General features: G+C 43.4%; 1 protein-coding gene across 3 annotated transcripts; it reads left to right on the top strand.

The window, feature by feature from the left end:
• Positions 1-3197: 3197 nt before the first annotated feature.
• Positions 3198-14858, top strand: ZNF75D (zinc finger protein 75D). Of its 3 annotated transcripts, none has more exons than XM_075539037.1 (4): positions 3198-3347; positions 5484-5973; positions 6429-6555; positions 13731-14858. In XM_075539037.1, exons 2-4 carry the CDS (start codon positions 5566-5568, stop codon positions 14438-14440), a joined length of 1245 nt encoding a protein of 414 aa, XP_075395152.1. In that variant the 5' UTR covers positions 3198-3347; positions 5484-5565; the 3' UTR covers positions 14441-14858. The 3 variants fall into 3 exon arrangements, with proteins under 3 accessions (XP_075395152.1, XP_075395150.1, XP_075395151.1); XM_075539035.1 differs by having other exon boundaries at positions 3218-3453; XM_075539036.1 differs by lacking the exon at positions 3198-3347 and adding an exon at positions 3617-3770.
• The last annotated feature ends 10212 nt before the right edge of the window (positions 14859-25070 follow it).

Below are 25070 nucleotides of genomic sequence, written 5' to 3'. Positions count from 1 at the left end.
TTAAAAAAGTATTATTATTGTTTCTGTCTGTTGAAGGCAGGGAAGCAGACTGTCTTCTGATAGAGGAAGGAGCTGGTATAATCTGTCTCTTTCAGTACGAATAGCATCTCAGATTCTTCCTAAGAAGGCACTAGGTACCAAATGGAAAAAGAAAAAAAAAAGGGAGGAAAGTCATGGGATCTTAGTGTCCAGAGTTGCAAAGAGAACCTGAGCCCCCAAATCCCCAGTTAATATGACTTTTTGATAGCCAATTTAAAAGATCTTAATGTTCTCTCCCTTTCTCTGGTTCACATAGTTCACAAAGGAGGTCCGTGGCAGGGTGAGGACTAAAGGTGTAGGAGGGGATGGAGCATTCAGGAGAAAATATTCCAGGATTGCCAGCGTCCAGATAGAGCAGGACAGGGCTGGTGTGGCTGTGGATTCTGTGAAATCTCTGGGTTGTTGTCAAGTTGTTATTAATGACTAAACACCATCTGCTAGTCTAGTAGTCCATTTTGTGAACTGTGAATCTCATAGTAATGAGATTTTGACATAATGTGTATTTCGACATAGCCATTGGCAGCAAGCCCCTAGGCTGTGTCTCTTTCAAGCTGTTTGCAGACAAAGTTCCAAAGACAGCAGAAAACTTCCACACTCTGAGCTCTGGGGAGAGGCTTTTGTTTATAAAGGCTCCTGCTTTCACAGAGTCATTCCAGGGTTTATGCGTCAGGGTGGTGACTTCACACGCCATAACGGCACTGGTGGCAAGTGCATCTATGGAGAGAAATGTGAGGATGAGAACTTCATCCTGAAGCACACAGGTCCACGCATCCGGTCCAGGGCACATGTTGGGCCCAATACTAACAGTTCCCAGTTGTGTATGTGCACCACTCAGACGGAATGGTAGAATGGCAAGGGTGTGGTCCTAGGTGAGGTGAAAGAAGGCATGGCCATTATGCAAGCCATGGAGGGTTTGGGGTCCAGGAATGGCAAGACCAGCAAGATCACCATTGTGGACAACTTTAATAAATCTGATCTGTATTTCATCTCCATTTCTCGTGGAGTTTGGGAAATCACCCTTCTATTCCCAATGTGCTTACAGTATGGTTAATCTTTGCGCTCTCACTCCAGCTCTCTGAGTTTCCTACTTTCCTTAGTCTCTTCTAATTCCAGCTGGAAAGCAGAGTTAAGTTGATGATTATGAAATAAAAATTAAATAATAAAAAGAAAAGAATCTTACCATAGGGGTGTATACGGAGTTGGTAGTTGGAAACATCTGTATAAAAACTTGAGGTAAATAAGACATCTAATAGGTTCTTTCAGCTATAAGAAGCGGATCTTGTTTTTACTGACCTCAATACAGCATTCTCAGAAGCATGAGATTTAATTTGAGTGATACTTATTGTTTACCAAATTCATCTCTAGGTAAATAATTGATGATGGCAAATTTCCATTCTTAGCTTCTTCCTTGTGTCCGTCTGATAGATTCTAAAGTGTTGTTTTTCACTGAAAGGACTCCATATTTAAGGTGGCTACTCGTAAGGTCAGCAGTTTGAAATCACCCAGTCACTCCATGGGAGAAAGACGAATGAGACTTTCTACTCCCGTAAAGAGTCACAGTCTCAGGAACCCACAGGTGAAGTTCAATCCTGTCCTATAGGATCAGAATTGACTCGATGGCAGGGAGTGCTTCCACATTTGGCATGTTATCCAAGTTCAGAATATGGAAGTCCTTAGAGAGAAATAAAAAAACTTTACAAGTAGTTTCACACAGTGAGAAAAAGTAAAAAGTCAATTCTCCTAGCACTGGTTTTTTTTCTAAATGTACATTAGTGCAGAGTATGAGCACATTTACTATACAAGAAAATTTTAAAGTTTATGAAAAATAGAATCAAAAGATAATGCCATTTTGCATGAACTTTCTGAGGTCCCCTTGTATTTGAGACTTGAGATGACTCTTTGGTATGGATTTTACTGTACTTCAGTCAAGTCTCCTGTTTTTCACCTGAAGAAATTTAAGAGCTTTATCTATTGGCACTCCTGATCTGTTGCTTCATGTAAAGCCCCCAGGGTTCTATGCCTTCAGACATTAATCTCAGACCCCACCTACTGCTGCCCATAGCCATACCAGACACTTGAAAATGTCTTTCTGTAGATTAATTTCATGATTATCATTCCAGATATATACATAAGGAGCTAAAATGCCCGCTTTTATCCATTCCAGGTGTTAACAGGAAGTAAATTATGCCACAGAAACGAGGAGACTTGATATCTCAGTAACTTCCTCTGACTGACCTTCATTTATTATTGAACTAATAGGGTTCTCTCAGGTTCAATAGAAGTCAGAAGAATACAGTTGTCTTCCAATATTTGTTCTAGGAAATGCCAGCTTAGGGGATGAGGCACTGTCTTATGATGGTTTCTTTAGAGAAGCAAAACCATATATGTATATGAAATTTTCTATTTTCATATATGTGTGCAAAAGTATATGTAATTTTCATATATGCTGTTGTTGTTAGGTGCCATCAAGTCGGTTCTGAGCTATACTGGCCCATGCACAGCCATAGGAAGCAGAAGGAAACACTGCCTGGCCCTTCACCATCCTCACAATTTTCCCTCTGTTTCAACCCATTGTTGTAGCCACTGTGCCAACCCATCTCATTGAGGGGCTTCATTTTTGTGCTGCCCCTCTACTTTACCAAGCATAATGCTCTTTTCCAGGTGTTGGTCTCTCTTGATACCATGGCCAAAGTATGTAAGACAAAATCTGGCCATCATTTCCTCTAAGGAGCACTCAGGCCGCACTTATTGCAAGATAGACCAGTTTATCCTTTTAGCAGTCCTTGGTATGTCTAGTATTCTTCACCAGTACAATTCAAATGCACCTACTGGTTTTCTTTTTTCTTTAATTCAATGTGCAGCTTTCACATGCACATGAGCCGCTCTATGGGCGAAAGACGGCGCTGTATACTCAGGTGAAAAGTGTTACAGTCACAGGAACCCGGGGCACAGGTGTAAGAGTCACCATTGACTTGACAGAAGTGAATATGCTACCCAAATTAAAATAGTTTGCAAACTGTATATCTAACCAAGACTTGCTCCCTGCTATTGAGTCAATGCAGATTCCCAGCGACTGTGCATGCACCATGGGGAGCCAGCCCCGCCCCCGACTCCGCCCCCCCCCCCGTGGGCCAGTAACTACCGGGTTCCCTTAACAGCTCAGAGGCGCCTATCCCTGGGTGGGGTGGCCAGAGAGGTAGGGCGTGGGTGTTGAGAGTGACACTGGAACGCTGCGGCTGCAATGAGCCTGAAGTCATGATTGCTACCAAGCGAGGGAAGATTTCAGGCACTCCTGAGGGTTCCTGAAGGTATGCGGTCAATAAAGGGGTTAATAGCGACGGCGGGAACCGGTTCCTCAGGAAGGGTAAAGACGCGCGGACCAGTTGCGGAAGCCCCGAGGATGCGATCCCGCAGGTAGAGAGGGAGGGGAGTCTCTTGGCGTGCCCCGACGTCAACGGAAACGCTCCCTTTCCTCTTCCGGTCGGCGCGTGATCCGCAAACCTCCACCCCAAAGTAGCAAGTTGGGGGGGGGGAGGTAGGGTGCTGGGGGGAGGGGTTCAAGAGGGCCCGATCTCCCATTGGCTGTGGGAGATCCGGAAGCGAGGCGGGAACGGATATCCCCAGGCCGTCTGCACGCTGCGCTCACACGGCCTATCCTGGGGACGCGGGCGTGGGCTGCTGGCCGTGAGAACGAGCGCGCAGTGGGGACCGGAAGCCAGAACTGTCTGGAGGTAACCGAGAAAACTGGTTTCCCGTTGGGTGCCGACCGGGAGACCTTGGGGGCAGCTGCGTGGCGCGGGAGTGGGCGCGGGTTCGGGTGCAGCCATTTTCCGGACCCAGCGATAGCCACATTGCCGGGAGGCGGCCGCTGCCCTCAGCTCCCGCCCGCGGTCCAACTTGCCTCTTTCTGTCCGGGGAGAACTTACGGGCTGGGCGACGGCGGCAGCGCCCCGCTCGGAACCACGAGCCCAGCCCAGCTGCGCCGACCAGCCCGTAGTCCCGGAGATGGACCGGGCTTCTCGACGCCCCCTAAAGAGTTAGTCTTGGAAACTTACAGGGGCCAGTTCTCCCGCGTCCCGGAGGGTCGCTTGGAGTCGGCATCGACTCCTGGGCAGTGCGTTTGAGTTTGGGTTTTGTAGTCCGTCCAGACGGCAGAGCGAAGCCAAGTTAGAGAGGCGGGACAATAATGTTTCTAACTACTACGAGAAAGGCTAGCGGTCCGGTCGGTTCAGGATATCCAGGCACACCGAAAGGGAGGGTCACCTCAACCCTAGAGGAAAATAGAAGCGCCCTCTTCACTTGTGAACCCCATTAAGTAGCCTGGAGCCAGCCATTTCCCAGGCATCCTTGAGGCAATTGGATCTCATCAGAGAAAAAGGGCTGTCCCCAGCTTTTCCGACATGTTAAATGACTCGGAGGAAGGCGGAAATAGCGAGAGCAGATGATTATCCTTTCCAGAAGCTTCCGTCTGTGCACACCTTCATTGTCACGTTTTCATTGATTTTTACTAGCTAAAATTTCTATGTCTTGTAAGCAACGGCCAGCTTTAATTTTTCCACCAGTTAAAGTAAATATAAAATAAAGGTAGAAGTTGTCTGGACACCCCCCCCCCCTTTATGTCTTGTGAATCAACCTCAGTGAAAACTGATGAGGTAGCTTAGTCATTGCCTGAAAAGGGCAAAGCTACTTTTTTCTCTTAACTACTTCTGTTCCGGTGTCACTCCACCTGCTCTCCTGCCCGTATTAACACAATGGTAAGGAGTCTGTTAATTCTTCAATTAAGTTAAAGCTTTCGTCTGCACAAGAAGGATGAAGGGGCTTGAGAAAAAGAATCTGCACAAACAAAACCAGAGCACTGCAGTGGCCTGTTAACATTTCTCTCTCACTACCAGGGAGTCAGGGCTCGCGCAGTGAGCCCTTGTGGGTTTCCAGGACTTTGTTTCTTAAGTAAAAAGCCGAGTCTTCCTCCTTTGACGCTGCTGGTGACTTTGTACTGCCAACCATGTGTATCGCAGCCCCACATGTAACCAGGGTATTAACATCCAGAGAAGCGAAATTTGTCTGTTTCATCGCAATATTCCCTGGTCATTGGAAAGATAGGGCAACAACACACACATTAGGTTTTCAGATGATCTCATATCTCCTTTCAACGGTTGGGTGCCAATTTTGTCTCCCACCAACCTTTCATAAACCAAAAAACAAGATAACCAAAGAGTCGTCGCTTGGCATTTCCCTTCTCTGAGCTGCTGAACCCCAAAGGAATGACATGTGTGTCCAGAAGTAACTTCTCCCCCTGGGTGTTCTAGGACTGAGCAGTCAGTTTGAAGGACCCTAAGCCAGCAGCATTTCTGTTCCTCTTTTCCTGATAAGTAGCCAGTAACACAAGGGTCATGTGGTTTTCTTCTTGTAATGTACCTTCTCTTGATCTCCCTCCATGTCCGCAGGAAGAAGATCCTCTTATTGTCCCACGTGTCACAGGTGGCACCGGGAGTTGTCACAGGAGTTAACTGTTCCCTGAGTAAAAGGATGATGGGGGATCTTGCGGCGGATGCAGGCTGGCTCCCCAAGCTGAGGCCCAGGTTGGGCCTGAAGGGGTCCGTGAAACCCACCTCCAATCAGGGTGAAAAATTCACCCCACTGAGTAGTAGTCTTGATCCTGAGAGCTCTCGCCAGCACTTCAGGAATTTCTTCTATCCTGCAGCAGCTGCCCCCCTCCAGGTTGTCAGCGAGCTTCAGGAATTATGCAGTCGGTGGCTGAGGCCAGAGAGCCACTCCAAAGAGCAGATCTTGGAAATGCTGGTGCTAGAGCAGTTCCTGGCCGTACTGCCCATGGAATTTCAAATCCAGATGCAGAAGCACCGTCCACAGAGCATCCACGAGGCTGTTTCTCTGGTGGAACTCTTTCGCGGAGAATTTGATCCTGGGAGAAAAGAGGTGAGAAGAGGCCGTCTTGATATGTGCAAGAAAATGATATAGATGTGCATCTCCTGGGGAGGGTGGGGATCCTGAGGGATGAGGGGGATATTGGGTTGCTCTTCTGTTGCTCCCTTTGCACTGCTGAGGCAGAACCTGAATCCGTAGGCACCAAGCAGTAGTCTTCTACAGGTCTCAGTCCCTTTGCCTGCTGTCTGTGTCCCCCCTAGTTCCACCCAGCCATCTCCCCTGCACAACCAGACATGGCACAGTGGGGATTGGGCACCTGCCAGGCATTTTTCTTTGCTCCCTTTGGCTCCTTCCTTGATAACTTCTCCCTCTCTCCTTATCCCTCTCCTTACCTCTCTCGCATACTGTTAGCGTCCTTCATCTCTGGCTCACCTTGCAACTCAAACAGGTGATTGGACTGCTTCTGCTGTGGCACGTACTGACCGGCAGCGCATTTTCTTCTTCAGAGTTTGCTGACCTTTGAAGATGTCGCCCTCAGTTTCACCCAAGAGGAATGGGAGTTACTGGATTTCAATCAGAAGGCCCTCTACAACAGTGTGATGCAGGACAACTATGAGAGCGTCATCTCTCTGGGTAACTATTAGCTTTTCCCCTTCTAAGACTTAGAGCAATCTGTTATGTCCTGAGTTGGCAGTGACTGCTTCTTCGTGTACAGAGAATGTGCATTGTAGATTCCCACGAGTCCCACTCTTTCAATAGCTGCTTTCCCCCCTGAATTGTATGGTGTGAAGGAAGTGGAAGATGTATTCAGATCACCGGGAGAGGGCATTGGCAAATACGCACGTCTCCCTTCCTTATTCTCTAGTAGAATGATTCACCTGCCCCACGCCTCAGCACACCTTACCACAGTGTTCATCGCAGGTCTTTCCCAGCAGGTTAATAGCAGTTACCACCATTCCCCCAATTGCACAGACCAGAAGCCGCATGGATATTATATTCCCCCCCACACACAAATCTTTCTTTTGAGCCCTGCAACCAATCCCTCTGCACGTCCACTTAGCTCTACCTTCACACTATATCCTGACTTAAGTCATGTCTCATTTTCTTCTGTTACCTTCTGATCTAAGTGATTGTCCTCTCTAACGCAGGCTTTCTTCAATGGCTTTATATCTCGAGTCCCCTAAGCCCCACTCCAGTGTGTGTTCCATAGCCTGACATCCACCACCACCCCCCAGTCAGTTTTCCACAGGGAAAGTCTTTTTCATTTGCTGTTGAGACTTCACAGCACCACGTACAGCAGTCTCAGTTCTGATGTGGACGATGCAGTGACATTGATGATAATGGTTGAATTGTGCCACCATTCTCAGCCTCCTCCTGAGTAATCCTCCCTCCCCCTTTGTTTAAGACACACTAACTGCGCCCAAGGACTGCAAGCTTATCTTTGAAATCTGCTCCAGCCCATAACTTTCGTTTTCCTTTTTCTTTCTTTAACACTAGTCCATCTAACCTATCAAATGTTTGCTCTTCAGAAGACATCACAATGATTGGATGTTTAGAAGTTATCCTCAGGGGTTTACCCGGTAGTTTGAAACCACTCTGTAGGAGAAAGACAAGGCTTTCTACACCTGAAAAGAGTTAGTCTCAGGAACCCTCAGGGCAGTTCTTCGGGCTACTGTAGGATCACTATGATTTGCAGTCAATTCCATGGCACTGAAGTAGTTTTAGATAAATATATTTTGGTCTTCCCGAAGCCTTCTGAGGTTTGTCCTCAGATAAATATGGCCCTTTTGATTTCCAGCCACTGAGTGTTCCCAGGTGTGCTTCACTCCCTAGTATTATATTTCCCCTTAGAGACCTGTGCATTGGCCATGGGGTGAGTTCATTTCCTGACCCTGAAGGGTGACTAAAGGGCATAGTCTTGGGGACTCCACCAGTCTCCATTTAAGCCTCTTTAAAAAAAAAAATCTTGATTCTTGTTCTGCATTTTTCCTCTCGCTCTAAGCAAGACTTTCTAAATATGAATCCATTCAGAGCAGTTGGGAGTGGCAGCTGGCCACCATCTAGGTCTTCTGGTCTCAGGGTCACAGAGGTGTGTGTTTGTTTTGTCCATTAGTACATTGGACTCCTTGTTTCCCTGTGCCTTTGGTATCCTTCACCCCCTTTCCTTCCTCTGGACAAGGAGCTACAAATACCTACACCTTATTTGACCACTACCAAGCTTGTAGGACCCTAGTTGCCCCTCACCAAAGCAGCTTTTTCATCAGTGCCATTTAGCCTTGATTTTTTCTGATTCCATGGTCCTGAGCTCCCAGGACCCGTGATTTATTCTGTGAAGGTGTTTGGTTACATCTAAGAAGTTTTAGTAATGTTGGCCCTTGGCTGCCTCATCACATGCATGGACAAGTTCCAGCACAGATAAATGTACACGTAGAAAGATATATTTGTAGGCATATGCCCACTCCTCCCCAACCCATTCAGCTTGCATGTCCGTCCCTGCACCTATTTCTAGATCACTGTGATTATGGGATTGTGTACATAACAGTCTTTTGTTTTCTTTAACCCTTGTACCACTGCCAGGTTTCCTCTGCCTCTGTCATTTATCTTGCCCTTCTCTGTTACATACTACCTCCACCTTCACCCAGTTTAACACTTAACTGCCTACTAGTCAGTAGTTTTCTCTCTCTACTCCTCTTGACCCTGGTAACCATCAAAGATTATTACTTTTAATGTGAGAACCTTTTCTTGACGTTTTACAGAAGTTCTCTCCTACCCGATTTGTCTTTTTATAATCTACTTATTTCACTCAGCACTATATCCTGAAGGTTCTTTCATGATATATGTTGGAATATTTCTTCTTCTTCTTAATATTTATAGTTATCCTTAATGTTGGATATCAGATTTATTGTTTTTCATGTTAAATTAGTCTTTATTAGTATTCTTTTGTGTGTGTGTTGCATAGTTTTTTTATCCTATCAGTGTGCATTTACATCATTTTTGTCTTTTTGCCGTAATAATCTTAGGAGCCTTCGAGCCCGTTTAGAGTCGTAGCAATCCTGTGTACAACCTAATGAAACAACATTTGGTCTAGCTGTCCTCACAACACAATTGTTATTATGGTTGAACCCATTGGTGCAGCCACTGTGTCCATCCATCTTGTTGAATGCCTTCCTCTTTTTCACTGCCCCTCCACTTTTACTAAATGTGATGTCCCTCTCCAGGGACTGCTCTCTGCTGAAAACATGTCCAAAGTATGTGAGACCAAATCACGACCTCCCTCCCTCTAAGGAGCATTCTGATTGTCCTTCCAAAACAGATTTGTTTGTTCTTTTGACACTCCACATTGCTTTCAATATTCTTTGCCAGCACCACAATTCAAATGCATCAATTCTTCTTCGATCTTCCTTATTTAGTTTTCCAATTCCACAAGCATATGAGGCAATTTAAAATGCTATGGCTTGTCTCAGGCATACCTTAGTCCTCAAAATAACCTCCTTTCCTTCATCAAAGAAACCTGGATGACTCCTGAGGACCTCAGAAATTTCTTATGAAAACCTTAAGTTTCTGCCCCAACCTAAAGTGATCTGTTAAGAGCAAGCGAGGAACTGCGAATCTAAAGGTCAAAGATATTATTGCATAGTTTCCTATAGATAAAGCGAGAAGAGATAAAATAGTTGATAGGAAACTATATAGGGGCCTCAAATTGGAAAGTTTTAGTCCTGCTTTTTTTAAGTGAAATTTTTAGCGAGGTAATTATAGCTTCACATACAGATTTCAACTGTAACACGTCAGATATCCATGTATACTTTACCCGTTTCCTTTGGTAATGTGCAATCATAACCAGGATATTAGAATTAATGTAATCCACCCATCAGTGAGATTTCCCAAGTTTTACTCATTTGTGTGCATATGTACATTTTGCAGTACATATGGAAATTTGTGTATCTGCCACTACCAGCAAAATAATTGAACAGTCCCATTACAGCAAACAACCCAATTGTATTTCCTTCCCACACACAACTTCCACCCATCACTAACCCATGCTCCCTATTACTATTGTGTGCATTGTCAACATTTTGCCATCTCAAAAATGTTAACAGAAGAGAAGCATAGAGTATATAATCTTTGTGGGTTTTTGTTTTGTTTTGTTTTTCCATTCAGTGTAATTTCCTGGCAGTTCATCCAATTTGCCACAAGTACCAGTAGTTCTTTTTCATTCCTGAGTAGTAGTCCATAGTATAGCTTTTCACATGGATTGTTTACAAAGATTCATCCTTGGAAAGATATTTTTGTTGTTTGTAGTTGTGAGGTGTTCTGAATAAAGTTCCTGAGAGCTATTGTGTGCAGTTTTTATATAGACTTAAGTTTCATTTCTCTGGGATGAATGTCTAAGCGTGCGTTTGCTGATTCATATGATAACTGCATCGTAGTCTTAGAGGAAACTGCTTGTTTTCCAGTGTGCCATTTTGCATTTTCATTATCAGTGTATTTTTGATCCAATTTCTCCATATTTTATATGCCCTTTTAAATTGTAGCCATGCTAATGAATAGCAAAGGGGAGCCCTTGTAGTGTATTGGTTATGTGTTGAGCTGTGATCCACCAGGTTAGCAGTTTGAAAGCACCAGCCGCTCCACAGGAGAAAGGTGGGTCTCTACTCTGGTACAGAGTTACAGTCTCAGAAACCCACAGGAGCAGTTCGACCCTGTACCACAGGGCCACTAGAGTCAGATTCGATTGAATGGCAGTGAGATTGTGGGTATAAAGGAATCTGGTGGTGCTGTGAGTTAGGTTTTAGACTGCTAACCATACACAAGGTTGGCTGTTGAAAAAAGCGATTAGCCATTCTGTTGAAAGTTGAAGCTGTCAGGTAACACAAAGATCTACACTCCGGGAACCTCTGCCGGGGTGCTGTGAATTAGAATCGACTGGATGGGTAGTGGATTTGGTTTCATTTTTTAGTGAGTGAAAATCACATTTTTATTTGCCTTTCCCTATTGGGAAATGACGCTCTACATCTTTTCACATGCCTGTTTGCCACCTGTAGATCCTATCCAGTGAACTGCCCTTTGATCATATTCTAGTGGGAGTGTTTGAAAAACTGGATCACTCATCCATTGATGATGAGAATACAGAATGATACACTCCAGGAAAGTCTCGGTGTTTCTTATGAAACTAAGATGCAATTAGAAGTGATATGAAATCAGCTCACTCTTAGGTAGTTAGCCTAGAAAGCTAAAAAGTATATTTCAGATACCGGTCCTTTGTTAGATAGGTTGTTTGAATCTAGTTTCTTTCTGTCAAGTTTTCTCCCACTCCCATCCTCTTCTCGTGGGCATCTGGAGAGCACACAATTTTTTATTTCCATGAATTAAAGTTTGAATTTTTTCTTTTATAGTTCTTTCTTACACTGTCAAGTCTAAGAACTCGGCCTAGCACTAGATCTGGAAGATCTTCTCTTTTTTTCTGTAAAGGTTTTGTAGTTTTGCACTTTAAGTCTGTGATCTGTTTTAATTATTGTGTAAGATGTGAGGCTTAGGTTGTGGCATTTTGTTTGTTCCTTTGCTGGTTTTGGCTTATGACTGTCCAGTTGTGTTGGCACCATTTGTTGAAAGGGGTATCCTTTCTCAACTAAAACACTCAGGGAGATCTCATTTTGGGGGTTTACTAGATCTTAACTGCCAAGCCACTGAGAATCTTGACAGAAAACCTAGCAACTTGACAGAAAACCATCATGATCATGGAACTGTTTTGCTATAGTGGAGATACTGCCTTATAAAATGTGCAGTGTTTCCTCCTGAACAAAGAAGAAATGATGCGGACGTGGCATCTGACCTTCTCAAGTTTTATGAGGGAGGAAAATCATCACCAGTGTCAGGTGGCCAAAGCCAATTCCTAACCATCTAAGGGGAACACATGTGCCACCCTTCAAACTTCCTACCATTTTGACACCAATTGTCTTCTCAGACAGCTTTGACGGCACAGTGGTTCTGAGTTGGGCTACTAATTTCAACTTCCTCAGGAGAAAGGGTGGCCTTCCTGCTCCCATAAAGAGGTTCAGTCTCAGAAAGTCACAGGGGGCAGTTCTATCCTGCCCTATAGGGTCTTTATGAGTTGGCATCAACTTAGTGGCAGTGAGTATGGAGTTTGGTTTGGTCCTTCTCTCAGGGATCGTTGGTGGTTTAGTGGTTATGCATTGGGCTGATAGCCATCTACGAGATCAGCAGTTCAAAACTACCAGTTCCTCCAACAGAAGACAGCCCTTTCCACTGCTGTTGGGAAAATAATGGGGCTTTCTAGTCCCATAAACAGTTAGGGTATCAGAAACTCACTTAGGTAATTTTACCCTGCCCTTTAGGGTCATTGGCATCAACACAGTGGCCTTAAGTTTGTATGTTTGGTCCCTACTACAGCACTGTCTACATTTCAGCTGGGTTCAGGAATTCATTGCTATGGCCACACAGAGCTAACAGACAATACTTGTGATTATGGGGTTTATTAGGGAATTCAAAAGTGAGAAATGCTCAGGATTATTGTTCAGCTCAGATAGTCCCTGCCATGTCTGCAGGCAGGCCTCACTCTGGCCCTCGGCCTCTCGACCTGGTCTCTGCCCTGCTCATGCATACAGAGCCTTTTTAAGTTTCCAATAAATAGCCAAATGGCATGCTACTCCACCAGTAGCCTCAGTACAAACTTGCACAGCTCGAGATCTGTGGATCAGTAAACCTAGCTCTCGCAATTACATTTTTGGAGGCACCTCACTCCACAAGCTAGCCTCTTGCCTGAAGGAACTCAGCTTTACTTTCTCTACTTCATGGTTGTGAAGTCCACCCCTCTGCTTCATGCTCCGGCTCCTGGTTCTGCAGTTGCTCCTCTACCACTTCTCTGCTGTCACAACTGTTGCGTGGTCCAAGGAAGTTAAATATGCAGGGATCTCAGGATCTGATGTACATGCTCCAGTCCTGTTGCCTCTCTCACACTAATAATGAAATCCTGCTTTTTGCTTCTGAGATGGCTGAATTCATACTCAGCAATATGAGCATCACAGTGAACCCTATTAACAATCACAGCTGAATCATATAGTCAGTATCTTCCCCTACCTTCTTACCCAGACTCATCAGGAAAACTGCCACCATTTGGTGACAGTAACAAAGGCTCTAGGTAGAAGAGCTGAATATTACGTAGTTCATTGCGTTTTTATTTTTATTTCTGCAAGAGATTTTATGAAAATATGTGTTATTTTTTGGTCAAATGTGTCAGGATACCAGGAAGAACGGACGTTTCAGCCCTGCAGAGGCCTCATACTCAGACCACTCGTTATTTCTGCCCATATACCCCGGTATCTTTTGGTTTAAAGGCACTTCTGGCCACTTGTGTTAGCTAGACTCCAGATTGTTCTGTTGGTGATGTTGGTTTTCTGGGTGTTGTCAGAGGGACTCCATTGGTTTCTGGGGAGAAAAAAATCTTGCCAAGACTGTCTCGTTGCAGGGTTGGTTTTGGGACATTCTTGATAGGGTTTATTTTATGGGATACTGTAATGTTACTCCTCCACTTCTGTGCTTCCAAACCTAGTTGTCTAATTCTTAATACTTTTCAGAGTTCTCCTTTTATTGTTATTTATATTATAACCTGGGTCTGTAGTTGTGCTGAGCCAGAAGATTAGGGAGAAACAGTTCTATGCCATTTGCCAAGAACAGTACCCAAATCATTTGTTCTAATATTCAAATAAATATCAATCATTACTGATTCTTCCTCCCCTGTGCTTCTCTTGCTATGGGATATAGCTGACTGCTTCTTCTGTTTATTCCAACAGGATTGAAGATCAGAAATTATTCCATGAATGATCAGCCCGTGCCTGCTGCTGAGTCAGAAATACAAGCCCCGGGAGGCAGAGTATCAAAAAAAGCCAAACTGGATGCCCCCCAGAAAACCACAGTCACAGAAAATCGTGGTGCCATATTCAGGGTACGGAAACGACATCGAAATTTTCCAGGGAGGAGAAGAAAGAAACATTCAACATGCAAACAAAACGTTCCCAAAAGTACAGATCTTCAGAAGAAAGGTCCCTCCGGAGAGAAACCATTTAAGTGTCAGGAATGTGGGAAAAGCTTCAGAGTGAGCTCTGACCTTATCAAACACCAGAGAATTCACACTGAAGAGAAACCATATCGATGTGAGCAATGCGATAGGAGGTTTAGATGGAGTTCAGATCTTAATAAGCACCTAATGACACACCAAGGAATAAAGCCACACAAATGTTCGTGGTGTGGAAAAAGCTTTAGTCATAACACAAATCTACATACACACCAAAGAATCCATACAGGAGAAAAGCCCTTTAAATGTCATGATTGTGGGAAAAGGTTCATTCAGAACTCCCATCTTATTAAGCACCAGAGAACCCATACAGGTGAGCAGCCCTATTCCTGTAGCACATGCAAGAGAAACTTTAGCAGGCGGTCAAGCCTAGTGAGACACCAGAAACTTCACAGACCGAGGGAAGATTGTCCTGTGTCCCCAGTCTGATTAAAGTCATTATAGGGAGCTTGATCATGGAGAGGGTGAAATAATATGAAACCCCACATTACCAATATTAGTAATCTCATCAATGAGAAATTTTGGAGGCGGCAATGTCATGCTTCACAGAAAGTAATCCTAGTTGGTTATCTTCAGGGTTATATTGTCAGTTAAGAGAACTCAAAACCCAGTGGCATAGAGTCATAGTAACCCTTTAGGACAGAGTTGAATTGCTCCTGTGGGTTTCTGAGGTGAGCACCATGTGCGGCCATTTCATTTTTGTTCCACACAACTTTGTACAGAAGCCCAAGATGTTACCCATTATAGCACCAGAGTTCCTGAACCTGAAAGGCTGCATGAAGCTGTATAATAGTTCGCTATCCTTAATTGACATTGATGCATATGTATTTTATAAATAAAAGTAAAATTACATCGTGTTATGTCATCATTCCATTGTGGTTAGAGCTTTCTCGTGCTCAGAGATTGCTATTCTCTGGGTATCAAGTGCTTGATAAACATGATGGGCATGAATCCTAGTTTCACTCTCTTTTTACCCCAACAGTTTTATTGGTGTATAATTCAGCTATCTCATAATTCAATAGTTGTATAAAGCCGTCATTACAATCAGTCTTGGAACATTTCCCTCCTTATTGTTCTCATGGTTATTAGCTCTCCAATTTCTCCACCTCTGTTGCCATAGCTGCAAAGAACCGCTAATCCAGTTACTGTCATAGATTTACCCATCCTGATTTTCATTTCCAGAAAATCATTAAAAAACTAACAACAAAACAGTTGCAAAACTTAAGCAAAAAATCCCAAATTATTAAAAAGTAGAATACAGTAAAATAGATCATAAGGGAGATCAAAGGACATCTGCCAACAGCCCTCTTTCCAATGCATCCTTTACCAGAGCTGGAAGGTAAATAGGCACCCCTCCAAATGGAGAGAATTCTTAGGTGTTAAGTCCTTACCTTTATGCCTGTCATTCTAATGGCTTAAGCACGCAAGCATGGTGTCGAAGGAGCTGTACCCCCTGCCAGAACAGTCTCACGTGTGTACCAGGAGAAGCTCCTGCACTCTAGTGATGATGGCCCTCAGCACCCACTCTCACCATGTCTTCTGTCGAGCAATTTCAAGCAGTAAGTGGCTGAATGCCAACACAGACCCTATGGACTCTAAGCACAAAACATCTGCCGATCCTCAACACTGGCAAAACTTGTGGTCAGGGCTGGAGAGAGATGGCTTGTAGAAATGGGGACCAAGCTGGTACTCGTAAAAGACTTCATGTAGCATGCAACTCGTTCACTCAAGTCAATCTGTGTCAGGGAAACTACTTCGTTACTGCACACCTCTTCAGAGCTTGTATATGTAACTGTACAATGGAAACTTGGTAAGGGGAGAGGCATAGGAGCATGCTGTGATTTTGGGTTTTTAAAGTCATTTTATTGGCAAGCACATTTATACGTGTTACCATCATCCTTTTCAGAATACTTGAGCCCTTGGTATCATGACCTCATTTTTTCCTCTACCCCTCCCATAAACTCTTAATTTACAAATTAGTATTCTCATATCTTATGTGGACTGCTGTCTCCCTTCACCCACATTTCTGTTGTTCACCCCCCTTGGGGGAGCCGTTATACATAAATCATTGTTATTGGTTCCCCTTTTCTCCCCTCCACATTCAACCTACCCTCATGATATTGCTACTCCCATTTTTGTTCCTGAGGTGCTATCCTGGATTCCCTGTGTCAAGAGCTTTTATCAGTACCAATCCTTTATCCAGCGTAAATATCTTATCAAGATAGATGATGAAGTAAGAGTCTTTCCAGACAAGGAAAAACTCCAAGAATACATTAAAAGTAACCCAGCCCTACTGAAAATTCTTGCCGACCCAGTATGGGCAGAAGAGCAACACTTAATGAGCACAAATAAGAGTCTGCCACATAGAACAACCCCACCCAGAGATAAGCAAATTGAAAACAGCCCCCAAGAAAGTATTGGCTCATTGGTGAAAAGAAGGCAAGAATGAACCACACACACATGCATAATGCACTGATAAGAGGTAGGAAAACATGCAACACAAAAGGTGCAAGATGACATCAGAGTCTATAGATGGATGTAATAATTCCAAATATCAATGGACTGAACTCAGGCATTAAAAGTCTGAGGCTAGCAGACTGGTTTAGAAAACACAATCCATCAATCTGCTGCCTACAGGAGACATATCTCAAAATTACAGTCAAAATTACGCTGAGAATCAAAGGCTGGAGAAAAATATCCCAATCAAATGGCAATTAAAAAAATCAGAAGTTGCCATCCTAATCTCGGACAAAATTGAGCTCAAGGTGCAAGTTATAACAAGAGATGAGGGGCACTATATAATGCTCAAGGGAACAGTAGATCATGAGCTAGTTAGCATAATAAATATATACGTACCCAAAGAGACGCCCACTAAATCTGTTAGCCAAACGCTCCAGAAGGTGAAAAAAGAAATCACAGGCTGAACAATTATAGTAGCTGACTCTAATACACTGCTCTCTCAGAAATATAGATCACAGGGAAAGATGCTTAACAAGGAGGCTATAGCTCTAAATTCTACAATTAAACAACTTGGCCTGATAGATATCTTCAGAGCTTTCCACCCAAATGCAACAAAAATTACATTCTTCTCAATTCCACATGCTGGGACACAAGTTGAGCCTGTGCAAATTGAAACAGAAGAGATTATACAGACTTCCTTCTTGGACCATTATGACACAAGACTGGAAATCAGCAAAAGGATAATTAAGAAAACAAAGGCAAGCAATTTAAGGATGAATAAGCAAAAGGAGTGGGTACTGGACCAGATCAGAGATGAAATTGGGAAGTTTCTAGAAACCAACGAGAATGCAAAAATGATGTGCCAAAACCTTTGGGACACAGCAACGATACTTAGAGGAAGTTTGATAGCAATCTATGCACACACGAAAACGGAAGACTTAAGATTGACATGGTGTCACAAAACCTACGGCAATTAGAGCAGAGTCAACAGGACTATCCTACAAATATCAAAAGAAAAGAAGTAATAAAAATTAAGGCTGAGATACATGAGAGGGAAAACATGAAAACTGGAAATAATAAATGCACCTAAAAGTTTGTTCTTTGAAAGGATTAAAAGAATTGACAGACCGCTGGCAAACCTCACCAAAGAAAGGAAGGAACACATTTCAATAGACAGGATAAAGGATGAAACTTGGGAGACTGCAATGGACCCTAATGAAATTAAAGGGACAATTACATAGTATTATGAAAACCTGTATTCCAATGAATTGAACAACTTGGAAGACATGAACAAATACTTAGAAATACAATCCCTCCCTAGACTATCCCAGATGGATGTCAATTACCTCAACAGACCCATAGCAAGAGAGAAATACACAAGGTTATCAAGGTATTACCTAAAAAAGTTCCCTAGACCAGATGGCTTCACAGGAGAATTCTGCCAGGCATTCAGAAAGATCTGACACCAATCCTACACAAACACTTCCAGAGCATAGAAAAGATGGCAAGCTATTGAACTCTTTCTCTGAAGCTAATATAACCCTGATAGCTAAAGTGGGCAAGGATCCTGCAAGAATCAAGAACTACAGAACAAAATTCCTAATAAACATTGATGCAAAAAATCTTTAACAAAATACTGGCCAATTGAATACGAATGCATATAAAATGAATAATTTACCATGACCAAGTGGGATTCATTCCAGGGATGCAGCGATGGTTCAACATACAAAAGACCATTAGCATTATTCTCTACATTGACATGAAAAATTATAAGAATAACATGATAATTGTGATAGATGTGGAAAAGGCATTTGACATCATCCAACACCCATTCCTGTTTAAGACACTCAAGAAGATAGGAATGGAAGGAATATTCCTCAATATAATACAAGCTATGTATGAAAAACCAACAGATAATGTGGTAGTCAGTGGAGAAAAGATGTAGAGAATCCCACCGAAAAAGGGAACCAGACACGGATGTCCCTTGTCCCCACTCTAAGTTAACATCGTACTGGAGATCCTATCTAGCACCATCAGGCAAAGGAAAGACATCAAAGGTATTCATCTGGGGAAAGAAAAAGTGAAATTATCAATATTTGGAGATTATATGATTTTATATATGGAAAATCCCCCAAATTTCACAAGTGGAATGCTGCAAGTGATAGAGGAATATGGCAGTGTGGCAGGATACAAGATCAAAAAACCGAAGTTTATTGGACTTCTATATAAATTGGACAAGACCATGGAAGAGGGGGTAATAACCGAGCATAGAGTTATTTCAGCATTATTTAGTTACAAGTCTTTGTGGTGTGTGAATGAGTGAGTGTGTGTGTGTGTGTGTGTGTGTGTGTGTGTGAGTGAGACATGTCTGAGAATTATAGTGCAACATAACTTCGGGAAAAACTGACCTAGTTAAACCTTTCACCGTAATAGGGATGTGAAGTACAGAGAGGTTACCTGTAGGGAACTGTGTGTCCCCCCACCCTGGATTTAAGCCATGTACGACCTTTATGAATTAACTCTCAGTTTCCTGCCATACAAACTGCCCTGAGATTTTACTGCCCTTTGTTCAATTCCCGCCAGAGGGTGGCTGCCTGGATCCTTGCTAGGATTGGTGCTCTTTCACTAGCAGCTGCTATGTTCATTGGTCAATACATGACTGGTGGCATCTCCCCCCAGGCATAAGGTATGCTTCATTAGCATACTTACCTGTTTGATCAGTTGCCCGCCATTTCTTGCTTATTTGGAGATGCACGAATATTGGCTACCTCAGCTGCACCTTATTTTACATGTGACGTAATGGTGCCCGCCCTTCACTGGCTATTTAAACCTCTGCTCTCAACTCAATAAATGAGGCTTGATCAGATTCCTGTCTTGCCTCCATCTCTCCGCGCCCTTGCCCATCTTCATTCCCAGTCCCTCTTTCAGGTACCCACGTTGTTGATGTCCCATGGGACAGGACAGTTACCTGATTTAGTAGAACAAAAATTTGGTTCCACATACTCAGACTCACAAATAAATTCCCTTTCCTCCACAAAATATGGCCTTGGGGGGGAGGAGAGGTATTGAATATTGGGAAGCTGGTATATACGCAACCATGGATAAATATTGGTATCAGTGCCAATGTTGGGTGACATCAAGTTGATTTCCATTCCCTGTGACCCTATGAGGCAGTGTAGAACTGACTAATTAGAGGGTGTTTTTTGTTTGACAAGAAAATGCTATTATCTTTATGGAAGCAGAATGCCAAATCATTCCCATGGAGTGGATAGTGAGTTTGAACCACTTTAGGTTAGCAGTTGGGATTGGTTTAATATGAATGTGAGTGGGCCAGTATTCTTCGTTGATTTGAGGTAACTTGTGTGGTCAACTCTATTGTGGGATCTTCTGTGAAGCTAAACAGTTCATCTCATCTTCATATAATTGAGGTGGGTATCATTTGGGGTACGGACTGGCAGTGACCAGAAACTAGATCATTTTTGTTGGATTAGGATCCTACATTTGGTTCATCAACCTCTAGTTAAATGACCTGCTGATCTCAGGAGCCATCAGCAGACTCCCAACCTTAGATTCATTCAACCGATCTCAGATTCAGTCAGCTCAGCATCCACATGCCTGTGGTCTTCCTGCTTCCTTTTCATCAGCTTCTGAAGCTACGGGAATCAGGAGAAAACTTCAGCTTACATCTAGTTCATGAACTTGAACCTCACTAGACTTAACATCTACAACTGTATGCTCCATTTCTTGGTATTATGTTCCTCCTATATACTGTACATCACTTTTCTAAAGTACCCAATTTAACACAGCAGCTAACCACTTAACTAGGGCATCTCAGAGCAATAATATACTCACCGATGTTAGCAATTTTGACTCACAATGACCCTATAGGACAGAGTTGAACTGTCCCATAGGCTATCCAATGCTAAACATCCTTGCGGAAGCAGATTGCCTCATCTTTCTTTAATAGAGTGGGTGATGGATTAAAACCATTGCCTTTTCATTTAGCAACCAAAATCTTTTAACCCTGGTATCACCAGGGCTTCAGAACAACAAGAATAAAACCCAAACCCACTGCCATCAGGCCAAGTTTGACTCAGTGACCTTAATTAGGGTTTCCAAGGCTGCGAATCTATGGGAACAGATAGCCTCAACTTTTTCCTGTACAGTGGCTGGTGGGTTTGAACTGCCAACCTTGTGGTTAGCAGTCCAACGGTTGCATGCCACTAAAACTGGGATAGATATTCAATTTCTAGAAGTTGAAGTAGAGAAAACCCCTGGGCCCCTCTAGAAGAGTTCATTTCCCCAAAGTCAAAGGAAGCTAGTTCTGATAGAATAGTCTCCCTTATCAGTGCTTAATCAAAACAAGTTTCAGTGGCTTTTAACAATTGCCAAAGGGAAGAACACATAGGACAGATTCAGTTCTGACTCACTGATGTTTAGACTAAATTCCCGCTGCCACAATAATCTGTAGTAAATGACAAGCAAGTTTCCTTTTTTAAATTTCCAATCTGTTGCAGACTGATTTTGTGTAAAATATGATAATTTACTAGAAAAGTTAAATAATAAATCAAATCACATGAAAAATGCAGTTAATTTTATTATTAAAGAGTCATCAACTCTAAAATTGCTACCAAAAGTTTTAAATGCATCCTCTCCTTTGCACTCAGTACCGCGGTAGGGACTGACGCCTGGCCACTGGTGCAATCTTGCCTGCGAGAGTAATCCCACCCTGAATCTGTGGAACCTTACATCAAACTGGTACACCACCCTGCTACCTTGAGGAAGAGTTGGAACTCCTCCTGCACCATGGACAGGTGATCAAATCTCCTTACTTACCACTGTATTTCTTCTCACTTTATTCACTCACCCTTCTAGCTTTCCCGCTACAGTCAGTCTCAATGGGCTCAGGTTTGTGTTGTATTTTTTCCTCTTTCTTTCTTCTTTTTCCCTCTTTCTCCTCTTCTCTCCCTCTCTTTCCTATCATACACCACTACTGGCTTCTAAGTCATTACCCTCTGCCTAGGGAAAATCAACCCAAATAGCAGAGGGAACTCCAGCCTGGCCTCTGTGGGAGTGCTGTACACCACACAAGGCAGCTGTGACAGCTCTCTACATTGTGCTCTGTTGGACCTCTAAGGTGATCTTGACAACTAGGGCAATTCTGCCCAGTCTCACTGGGTCCCTGCATTAAAAGGGCACACCAACCTGCCATCGTGGGGTAGGGTTTAAACCCTTCTGGCCCCTCATTCAGGCAATCAGGGATCAGCTCTCTTTTTATTATTTATTTTCTCCTTCTCACTAAACCAAGTTTAGTGAGCACAGTTGAGTTTTTTCCCCTTCTTTCTCTTCTCTTTTTCATTCTTCTCTATTTTTTGTTCTCTTCTTTTCTCTGCTTTTATAATTCTCTCTTCTCCCTCTCTTTCCTTCCACATGCACTGCTGGTTCCCAAGCCTACCCTCTGCCTAGGACAACTATACCCACTCAGTGGGGAGAGCTACAGCCTGCCCCCTAAGACACCGATGCACACAGCATGAGCAGTGCTACATATAGCACGGCATGGGGTTCAGCTATCTCTTTATTTAAAATGTTTTCTTCCTGCTTTCTTTTTTCTTTCCTTTTTTGGTTCTTCTTTCACTTTTCTTCTTTTCTCCTCTTCTATCTGTTCTCTCTTTCCTGCCACAGTCTCAGCAGATTCAGTTCTCCTTTTTTTTTTTTTACGGTTTTCACTTTTGTTTAGTCTGTGCATTTTAGTTGTGTGTGTGTGAGTGGGTGTTAGTTTGCTTGACATTCTTTTTCCAGTCTTTGTTTTCTTCTTCTTTCACTCTCTTTCCTTTAACAAGCCACTAGCGGCCTCCAGATCACTCCCATCCACCTAGGGTAACTCTGAAGGCCCAACTGGGGCAGCTCCCACCCGCATTTGTTGGCTTTGCATGCAGCTGGGGAAATTATTCCGGTCCTCTTCCATACACCAAGTAGTGGGGGTTCACCCCTTCAAACAGTAGGGGGAGCTCCAACCTAAAACCTATGGCCCTATAAGTGACTGGTGGAAAGTCCTGACCACCCCTGGGGCAGCTCCACACTATTGTGGGACTATCCACCCAATCACCAAGGCGATCTCTCGGTCTACGGTAATCCCCCCTGCCAGTTACAGAGCTCTACACCAAGTAGGGTACATCCACAAGCCCTCCTCAGCAATCCAGTTGCAGAGGGAAACACCATAGGCCACCCGAGGTGCTCTGAGCACCGTGAGGCCTATTTAGAGATCAGCTAGTGAAGCAACTCCCTTGTGGGCCCACAACAACTCAACCAGCGTCACATGAGAGGACTATCCAACTCACATTCCAAATAACGGAATACTGGATGGTGAGAGTAAGAGTGAAACCACAGGAAGATATAGCTATAGCCTGACTCCTCAGTGCAACTACCAGCAGGTAGTTCGTAGAAGCACTCATACGAGTCCTCCAAGAGAGAGCCCAGTGCTCTTCAACTCTGGAAGATGGCTCAGGTTCCTCTAAAACAGCATTTTAACAGCAACCAGTCATAACAGCCTCAATGAAAAATCAGGAGAGACAGAAGACAGTGCTGGAAGAAGTCATGAACCTAACAATGTGCTTAGAAGAAGCAAATATTGACCTGTCACAGAAATACATTTTCAGAATGCTGTGTGGAATCAAACAGGATATGAGGGAAGCAATGCAGAAAAAGGATGAAATGATAGAGGAGATAAAGACAATGCACCAGAATTGGAAATGGGCTTACCTGTGATATGCAGATAACACAACCTTGTTGGCTGTGGGACACCGAAGCACTTGCTGATAAACATCAATAATTTCCACCTTCAGACTGACTTAGAATTCAATGTAACGAAGCTGAAAATCCTCACAACTGAATATATAGGTCACCTCATGGTAAACGGAGGAAAGAATGAAGTAGTCACGGATGTTGTCTTACTTGAATCCAGAGTCAATGCACTTGGAAGTAGCAATCAAGAGATGAAATAACACACTGCATTGGCAAATCTGCTTCACAAGAACTCTATAAAGTGCAGTAAAGCAAAAATGTTACGTTGAGGATTAAGGTGTGCCCTATCTAAGCCACAGCATTTTCACTTGCCTTATATGCATGGGAAGGATGAATACTGAGCAAGGAAGACTGAGGAAGAATAGACCGATATGAAGTATGTTGCTGGCGAAGAAGTCTGTACATATCATGGATTGCCAAAAGGACAAGCAGACCTTTCTTGGAAGAAGTACAGCAAGAACGCTCTGTAGCAGCAAGGCTGTTGACACTTTGTCTAATGTATTTGGTACATTTTGTCAGAAGAGGCCAGCTGGAGAAGGACCCCATGTGTGGTAAAGTGGGGGGGGCAGCAGAAAAGAGGAACCTCCTTGACAGGATGGGTTGACACGGTGGCTGCAACATTGGGCTCAGACAGAAGAACAGTTATGACCTGTGTTGTGTCGTTCTCTTATACATAAGGTCCCTATGAGTCAGGGATGCCTCGGTGGTACCTAAAACCAATCCATAAAAAAAGCAGAGAAGCTGAGATGTTTTCCCAAAAGGAAACACAATCCCTGATAAGAACCCAGGACTGATATGGGTTGAATACTCAAACATAATGTTATGCATGGTAAGAAAAACATTTTTTACTGATTAAAAGTGTATGAAATGGTACACTGAGCAAAAGGATCAGCAGCTGAATCTCAAGCCCACTGTCCGCAAGGTGATTCCAACACACAGCTACCTGATAGGGCCGACACAACTGCCCCTGTAGGCTTTCAGAACTGTCTTTCTTTATAGGAGGAGAAAGCTTCCTCTGTCTCCCAAAGAACGACCGGTGGTTTCACTACCCTGACTTTGTGGGTAGCAGTGACCCACTGTATCATCAGGTCTCCTTCCAAGGGCCACGGGTTTTAGTAATGAAGAAACAAATTCCTCTAGAAGGCCCTGAAATTGAGCAGCGAGCAGGACAATCCAACATCTTATATCGTTGGGCCATCTCTCTGGCCATTACAAAGGCATGTAGACTTTAAAACTCAGAAAACAACCACACACACACCACAACACACACCACATCTGAGAGAGCTATAGAAAAAAATTTCCATCATTAAAAATAGAAGGCCACAATCAATTGAGAAATGTGGCTAGCTAACTTTTCTTCATAGAAATGTGAACATTGGATCGGTCCTTCCTTTTCTTACAACATTGAAAATCGCTGATAGTGTCCTTGCGTGGAAATCGCACTTCAGGCATTTGTTCTTTAGCGTGGAAACACAGGCCCTTATTTATTTTCATGCAGATGTGCCCACACAACAGTTTGGTCACATCAGCATCTCCTTTGTGGATGCCTGGTACTGGTTGAGACAATGTGGTATACAAAGCTCTGGTATATGGAGCCTGATGGTATAGTGGCTTCAGTATTGGGTTATTAAGGGAAAATTCTAGTTTCAACATATGGCCTGCTCTGTGGGAGAAAGACAAGACAGTCTAGTTCTGTTCAGAGTTCTCACTTGAAAACTCCTTGCTCGTCAGTCCATTCTAACCCTTAGGGACTCTATAGGACAGTGTGGATCATAACAACAAAAAGTCATTACAAAGA

The sequence above is a fragment of the Tenrec ecaudatus genome, chromosome X (assembly GCF_050624435.1).
Source record: "Tenrec ecaudatus isolate mTenEca1 chromosome X, mTenEca1.hap1, whole genome shotgun sequence".
Classification (NCBI taxonomy): Eukaryota; Metazoa; Chordata; class Mammalia; order Afrosoricida; family Tenrecidae; genus Tenrec; species Tenrec ecaudatus.
This window is presented reverse-complemented; position numbering and strand designations above follow the sequence as displayed.